This window comes from Bison bison, unplaced genomic scaffold (genome assembly GCF_000754665.1).
Source record: "Bison bison bison isolate TAMUID 2011002044 unplaced genomic scaffold, Bison_UMD1.0 scf7180017860641, whole genome shotgun sequence".
Taxonomy (NCBI): domain Eukaryota; kingdom Metazoa; phylum Chordata; class Mammalia; order Artiodactyla; family Bovidae; genus Bison; species Bison bison.
The window spans coordinates 31315-39447 of record NW_011491213.1 but is presented as its reverse complement, the minus strand read 5'-3'; the positions used below and the strand labels follow the sequence as shown (position 1 = coordinate 39447).

General features: G+C 41.4%; 1 protein-coding gene across 1 annotated transcript; it reads left to right on the top strand.

The window, feature by feature from the left end:
• Positions 1–1061: 1061 nt before the first annotated feature.
• Positions 1062–2714, top strand: LOC104982817 (hemoglobin subunit beta). The gene is made up of 3 exons (XM_010832268.1): positions 1062–1212; positions 1341–1563; positions 2461–2714. Exons 1-3 carry the CDS (start codon positions 1127–1129, stop codon positions 2587–2589), a joined length of 438 nt encoding a protein of 145 aa, XP_010830570.1. The 5' UTR covers positions 1062–1126; the 3' UTR covers positions 2590–2714.
• The last annotated feature ends 5419 nt before the right edge of the window (positions 2715–8133 follow it).

The window sequence follows — 8133 nt, the reverse complement described above, 5'->3', positions numbered from 1 at the left end:
TTTATTATGTGGGTGGGAGGAGGGGCAAAGAGAGAAGAAATATTTGAAAAGCTGTAGATAATGAAGAATAAATTTTAGAGAAAGAAGGTATAAATAAAGTATATAGAGAAAACAAAATTATGGATGAATAAAATAGAAGTAATTCTTATGAACACAGTATTCTTAGAGGCTTAGAGAAAGAAAACAAATAATCCGATTCAAGCTGGACTGTCTTTCCACAATTTTATCCCTCCTTTTAAATCATGGAGAAGCTTCTCTGTTCTTCCAGACACTTTCCCAGGTCAGTCCATGAAGAAACAAGTTATATGCCTCTACTAGTCTTTGAACACATTACCTCTCTCAGGGTTATTGAAACCTTGGGGTTATGATTGATTTTTCATTTATTTGTATTTCTTACTACATGGAGAGGTCTCTATGTTTTCACATATGGATTAATGGAGTAAGTACTTCAAAGGACCTCTCGATCCATACTTATTCTATTTTTCTATCATTATTTATTTGGCCATAAATTAAATTAAGAAAAAATTAAATGAGTAGATAAGCAAATGAATATTTGTTTTCATACCAGAACGACTTAATCCCAAACAAGCAAACAAAAGAGATGCGTATTTAGAACAGGGGCAGAGGTTGTATCCAGGCTGTACTTGTAATTCTTTTGCATATTCTGAAGGCACAGGAGATGATCCATCCACATAGTCTTAAGTCGAATCATAGTGGACAAATCCTTTCCACTTTCTGGAGCCCGGAGTCTTCATTTGTGTAATAAGAAAATTGAGGAGGTGGTTTCCAAGAGGTTACCTCGTTGTGATTCTAAAATCTCTACAAGCAAACTTCCTAAGGAAGATGATGTTAGTAGCAATTTGTATTGCTGGAATGACTGAGATCTAGAGATGCCCAGAAAGAGGGCTGATGGTCTAAAGTCAGTGCCAGGAAGACCAAGGAGAGGTATGACTATCATCGTTCAAGCCTCACCCTGTGGAACCACACCTTGGCCTGAGCCAAACTGCTCACAGAAGCAGGGAGGTCAGGAGGCAGGGCTAAGCATAAAAGGAAGAGCTGGGCCAGCTGCTGCTTACACTTGCTTCTGACACAACCGTGTTCACTAGCAACTACAGAAACAGACACCATGCTGACTGCTGAGGAGAAGGCTGCCGTCACCGCCTTTTGGGGCAAGGTGCATGTGGATGAAGTTGGTGGTGAGGCCCTGGGCAGGTAGGTATCCCGCTTACACGGCAGGTTTAAGGAGAATGAAATGCACCTGGGCGTGTGAGGACAGAGCCGTCCCTGAGATTCGGAGAGCTGCTGGCTTCCTCTGACCTTGTGCTGTTTTCTCCCCCTAGGCTGCTGGTTGTCTACCCCTGGACTCAGAGGTTCTTTGAGTCCTTTGGGGACTTGTCCTCTGCTGATGCTGTTATGAACAACGCTAAGGTGAAGGCCCATGGCAAGAAGGTGCTAGATTCCTTTAGTAATGGCATGAAGCATCTCGATGACCTCAAGGGCACCTTTGCTGCGCTGAGTGAGCTGCACTGTGATAAGCTGCATGTGGATCCTGAGAACTTCAAGGTGAGTTTGTGGAATCCTCAGTGTTCTCCTTCTTCTTTTTATGGTCAAGCTCATGTCATGAGGAGAAAGCTGAATGGCAGGACACAGTTTAGAATGGAGAAGAGGTATTCTGGTTAGAGTGCTAAGGACTCCTAGAACTGTTTAGAATCTTTTAACCTCTTTGTTCACAACCAGCATTTCCTCTGATTCATTCTTGTTCTCTGTTGTCTGCAATGTCCTCTTTTTAATTATACTTTTTATTTTGAGGGTTTAATTTGAAAAAAAAATTATATATCAACTTTAAAAATTGTATCTAATATTTCCCCCTTATCTGTTTCTTTCAAGGAATAAAATGTTCTATTGCTTTTTGAAATTATTCAAAATAATAAAAATGATAACAAGTTCTGGATTAAGTTAGAAAGAGAGAAACATTTCTAAATATATATTCAGGAAGATATAGGTAGATTCACATCAGTAGTAACAACTTCACTTCAGTCATCTTTGTGCTTATATCCTACGGTCACAGCTTGGGATAAGACTGAAATACCCTGAATTTAACCTTGGATTTCCCTCATAGCTCAGTTGGTTAAGTGTCTGCCTGCAATGCAAGAGATCCCAGTTCGATTCCTGGGTCAGGAAGGACGTCTGGAGAAGGGATAGGCACCCACTCCAGTATTCTTGGGTTTCCCTTGTGACTCAGCTGGTAAAGAATCTGCCTGCAATGTGGGAGACCCGGCTTCTATCCCTGAGTTGGGAAGATCCCCTGGAGAAGGGAAAGGCTACCCACTCCAGTAGTCTGGCGTGGAGAAATCCATGGACTGTATAGTCCATGGGGTTGCAAAGAATCAGACACGATTGAGAGACTCACTTCACTCACCTGCACTAACCCTGCCCTTGCTTAATGTCTTTTCCACACAGCTCCTGGGCAACGTGCTAGTGGTTGTGCTGGCTCGCCATTTTGGCAAGGAATTCACCCCGGTGCTGCAGGCTGACTTTCAGAAGGTGGTGACTGGTGTGGCCAATGCCCTGGCCCACAGATATCATTAAGCTCCCTTTCCTGCTTTCCAGGAAAGGTTTTTTCATCCTCAGAGCCCAAAAATTGAATATGGAAAAATTATGAAGTGTTTTGAGCATCTGGCCTCTGCCTAATAAAGACATTTATTTTCATTGCACTGGTGTATTTAAATTATTTCACTGTCTCTTACTCAGATGGGCACATGGGAGGGCAAAGCACTGAAGACATAAAGAAATGAAGGGCTAGTCAAGACCTTGAGAAAATATATCAGTATCTTGGACCCCATGACAGCAATGGTTGTAAATAGCTGATGTTATGGAAAACAGGCTTTGCTCCTTAGCCTTACTCTCCCTTAAAGAATTCAAGTTGCAGCTTGATTTGGGAGTTAGATATTGCTAAGTTTTATTTAAATAAATTATGTTATTTAGCCTTTCTTGTAAATGTCTTCTCTCTCTTTAATTATCCAGAACATCACTTAGATTCATTAAGTACTTCTGCCTAATGACACCACTGTTTTAAGATTTTCTTTATGCATTTTACTGTCCCCATTGCTCTTTCTCCCCTGACCTCTTTTTATCCTAGTTTTTTCTGCCATCTTAAAAGAACTACAAGAAGGACAGAACCTTCTGAGCTGGATTCGGAAAATGACATATGAATTATGAGTAATCCTTGTTCCTTCTTGCATCCTAATTCTGAATCTCAGTTCAGTTCACTTTAGTCTCTCAGTTGTGTACGATTCTTTGCAATCCCATGGACTGCAGCATACCAGGCTTCCCTGTCCATCACCAACTCTTGGAGCTTGCTTAAATTCATGTCCATCAAGTTGGTGATGCCATTCAACCATTTCATCCTCTGTGGTCCCCTTCTTCTGCCTTCAATCTTTCCCAGCATCAGGGTCTTTTCCAGTGAGTCCGTTCTTCACATCAAGTGGCCAAAGTGTTGAAGTTTCAGCTTCAGCATCGGTCCTTCCAATGAATATTCAGGACTGATATCCTTCAGGTTTGACCGGTTTGATCTCCTTGCACCCCAAGGTACTCTCGAGAGCCTTCTCCAACATTGCAGTTCAATGGCATCAATTCTTTGGCAGTCAGCTTTCTTTATGATCCAACTCTCACATCCATACATGGCTACTGGAAAAACCATAGCTTTGACTAGATGGAACTTTGTCGGCCAAGCAATGTCTCTGCTTTTTAATAAGCTGTCTAGGTTTATTATAGCTTGTCTTCCAAGGAGCAAGCATCTTTTAATTTCATGGCTGCAGTCATCATATGCAGTGACTTTGGAGCCCAGGAAAATAAAGTCTGTCATTATTTCCATTGCTTCCATCTCTTTGCAATCAAGTGATGGGACCGGATGCCATGGTCTTCACTTTTTGACTGTTGAGTTTTAAGACAGCTTTTTAATTCTCTTCTTTCACTTTCATGAAGAGGCTGTTTAGTTTCTCTTCAGTTTCTGCCATAAGGGGGGTGTCATCTGTATGTATGAAGTTATTGATATTTCTCCTGGCAACCTTGATTCCAGCTTGTGCTTCATCCAGCCCTGCATTTCTCATGATGTACTCTGCACAGAAGTTAAATAATTGAGGTGACAATATGCAGCTTTGACCTATTCCTTTCCCTGTTCTGAATCTAGTTAGGGAGATGTTGAAAGTAACACATCCAACAAGTGACTGTAAATGAGTGTATTCAAGGTTTTTATGAGATCAGATGATGAAGCCCTTGGTATGAAATGGGTGGTAAAGATAAGTAGTATTGACAATTGTCCAAAAGACAAGAAGACAAAAGTAAGAAAAGAAAAGGAGGATAGCATAGGCCAAATCACTGATGAATAATGTGTTTGTGTATTCTGAGAATTTCAGGTAAACAGGAAAGACAAATGAAACAAAACTGCCTGGGATAGAATAGAATAGATACTATATTTTGGTGTACACTGTAGACACATTCTTAAAGTTAAAAATTCACCAACAAGAAGATACCATCTAGACATTACTCACAAGATATTCGCACTGCTAATCGACAAGTAAAGTAAGGTGGTTTAACAGTCTAGAACATGATTTTGAAGTCAGAGAGCCAGGACTAAAAAAAAAAAAAATTACTACTCTGACCTTGTGAAAAATCAGCTACCCTTGTCAATTTGGTATATAATGTCATCTTTAAACATTGCAGGGAAATGAAAAAAAAAAAAAAGTCTAAACACAATTCCCTACTTTGACTTTTAACAAAAGTTAATGTCAGGTGAGAATTTACAAAGAGTAAGTTGACTCATTTAACATCTCTTCCTAAATGCAAAAGATCTTAGGCTGAAATAGCAATATTGAAGAGTAGGGGATTTTGGGGCCTTCTTTTTAATGGATCTTAACAACAAAGCAACCATGCTAGCTGCATCCATGCTTAAAAGAAAGTTGAATTGGTATGTACGTCTGGAATCAACAAGTTAAATAAAAGTCTCTCATTTTTAAGTCAAAGGCTTTAGGGGGTCAAATCAGAGACGAAATCGTACTCTTCATGTAGTGTGTGGACTTCTCATTGCAGTGTCTTGTCTTGGTGAGCACACGCTCTCGGGTGCACGGGCTTCAGCAGTAACTGTGTGGGCTTCAGTAATCTGGTGCAGGCTCAGTAGCCACGGAGCTCAGGTTTAGTTGCTTTGCAGCATGTGGAATATTCCCAGACCAGGGATTAAAGCATATCCCTTCCTTTGGCAGACAAATTGTTATCTACTGTACACCAGGCAAGTCCTAGGTCTCACATTTTTAAGATTCCACATAGTGTACATCCTGTTTGCAGGGTTCTGTGGTTATGAACTGAGATATGAGGATGAAAGATGGGGGCATGAAACAGGAACAGGGAAACATTGTTCACCATTGTAGGGTACTACCGACATCTGCTGACAAAGGGCCCGTGACATGCTGGGCAGATCTGACTGGGGATGACACCAGGCAACGCTCAATTTAAGGAACCATCTCAGGCCCATCTTGGTGCTACTGCCTCACAGGAAAATGTCTTATCTTCTAGGCCTCTGATCAGTACCCAAGAAGTGCTGTCACTGTTCATGTCACTTTGGCTAAAATTTGAATCTGTGAACATGCTCCAGAGATATTTTCTGAGTTTCCTACCTACCCATCCACCATCTTCATTTTATTTTATTTATTTAATTTTGGCTGCCGTAGTCCTTCATCGATACATGTAGGCTTTCTCTAGTAGCAGCAAGCAAGGGCTACTTACCAGTTGTGGTGCTTAGGCTTCTCACTGTGATTTCTCTTGCTGTGGAGCATGGACTCTAGGGTACATAGACTTCAGCAGCTTCGGTGCTTAGGCTCAGCAGTTGTGGCCCACGGGCTTAATTGCTCAGTGGCATGGAATCTTTCTGGACTTATCAGGGATTAAACCTGTATCCCCTACATTGGCAGGTGATTTTTTAACCACAGGACCACCAGGGAAGTACCACTATCCTCATTTAAAAGCAAGAATTCTGAAGCAGTTAGTGTGATGAACAAAGGAATTGACAAAACTCAACATAAAGACTCTCCTTGTCTGGCTTTCACATCCTTCCACACAGATACTCACATTTAGAAATCAGTATGTACAAGAGCATGTGCATGTATGCACGCTCATACACACACCAACAGCTCACAAATTCCACATCCTGTTGGAAAATCCACTTGGTGTTAAACATTTATTTACAGGTTGACCCCTTGCTACCACCTCCCTGGTGTAAGGCAATGTAATCTCCACCTGGAGCTTACTGCAGACTCCTAACTGATCTTTCTACTGCTGCTCCTCACAATGTCTTCCCAATATGGTAGTCAAAGCACACTGGTAGAAATGGAAATTGTGTATGATAATCTCTTTGTCCAAAGTTCTCTGGTATTTTCCTTCATCACTCATAATAAAGCCAAATTTCCTACAATAATAATTGCTAATATTTATATTGGCACCTACAGACTTCCTCTGTGGCTCAGTGGTAAAGGATCCACCTGCAACCCAGAAGTCACAGGAGACTCAGGATTGATCTCTGGGTTGGGAAGATCCCCTGGAGGAAGGCATGGTGACTCATTCCAGTATTCTTGCCTGGAAAACCCTATGGACAGAGAAGCCTGATGGGCTACAGTCCATAGGATCATACAGCAGGATGAAACTGAAGTGACTTAGCACGCATGCATGCATGTTGGCACCTATAAATTTAAAAAGGCTTCCCTGATGGCACTGGTGGTAAAGAACACACCTGCCAATACAGGAGACATAGGTTCAGTCCCTGGGTTGGGAAGATCCCCTGGAGGAAGGCATGGCAACACACTCCAGTATTCTTGTCTGGAGAATCTCACGGACAGAGGAGCTGGCGGCTACAGTCCAGGTTGCAAAGAGTCGGACACGACTGAAACAACTTAGCATGTGTGAACACATACATAAACACCCACCACTACATGCACACAAAAACATCAGTGGAGTAATGCCAAAAGAGGTAATGCCAATCAACGCTATTTCAGTTCAGTTCAGTTCAGTTGCTCAGTCGTGTCCGACTCTTTGTGACCCCATGAATCGCAGCAACCAGGCCTCCCTGTCCATCACCAACTCCTGGAGTTCACTCACACTCATGTCCATCGAGTCAATGATGCCATCCAGCCATCTCATCCTCTGCCGTCCCCTTCTTATCCTGCCTCCAATCCCTCCCAGCATCAGGGTCTTTTCCAATGAGCCAACTCTTCACATGAGGTGGCCAAAGTACTGGAGTTTCAGCTTTAGCACCAGTCCTTCCAATGAACACCAAGGACTGATCTCCTTCAGAATGGACTGGTTGGACCTCCTTGCAGTCCAAGGGACTCTCAAGAGTCTTCTCCAACACCACAGTTTAAAGGCATCAATTCTTCGGTGCTCAGCTTTCTTCACAGTCCAACTCTCACATCTATACATGACCACTGGAAAAACCATAGCCTTGACTAGATGGACCTTTGTTGGCAGAGTAATGTCTCTGCTCTTTAATATGCTGTCTAGGTTGGTCATAACTTTCCTTCCAAGGAGTAAGCTCAATGCTATGGGCCTTGATGAAATTAGTTAGTTTCAGAATGTAGCCCATTTATTTGTAGGTTGAAGTTGACTCTTGAAGACTTATTTTGGTCAAAATAAAAGGCCCACAAGCCTAAAATCAGAAATCAAATGTAATTATTTATTAATTTACATTGGAATTTATAACTTGAATTTTCATGGTTTCCTTATATCAATCAAGTAAAAGTAGAGGAAGAAAACTTACAAGGCAGGTAGCTGGATTCAATCATGCCAAGAAAGCATCTTAGCAGTAAGTTCAGACATGGCTTATTCATCCTCTTCATGGGAAAGATAGATATAGCCTAAACATAAATATTATGTGAGTTTCAACGTCTCTAGATTCTAAGTCAACAGAGCAACCTTCTTTTTCCTAAATTTCCTTTGTCGTTCAATTCTCTAATGATTAACACACTTTTTACACATTGGAACATTCCAAAGATTATAGTTAAGAGTTTCTGGCCTGGGAAGCATTCTTTTTCTTTCAGGTGATTTTGTGTCTGGTTTTTTTTTTTTTTTTTTGTTTTTTAATTTGTTTTT

Excerpts from the sequence above, each read along its gene's own strand:
- LOC104982817 (XM_010832268.1), top strand. The coding sequence starts at position 1,127 with ATGCTGACTGCTGAGGAGAAGGCTGCCGTCACCGCCTTTTGGGGCAAG. Across the intron at positions 1,213-1,340 it reads GGTGGTGAGGCCCTGGGCAG|GCTGCTGGTTGTCTACCCCT; the intron begins GTAGGTATCCCG and ends TTCTCCCCCTAG. Across the intron at positions 1,564-2,460 it reads TGGATCCTGAGAACTTCAAG|CTCCTGGGCAACGTGCTAGT; the intron begins GTGAGTTTGTGG and ends TTTTCCACACAG.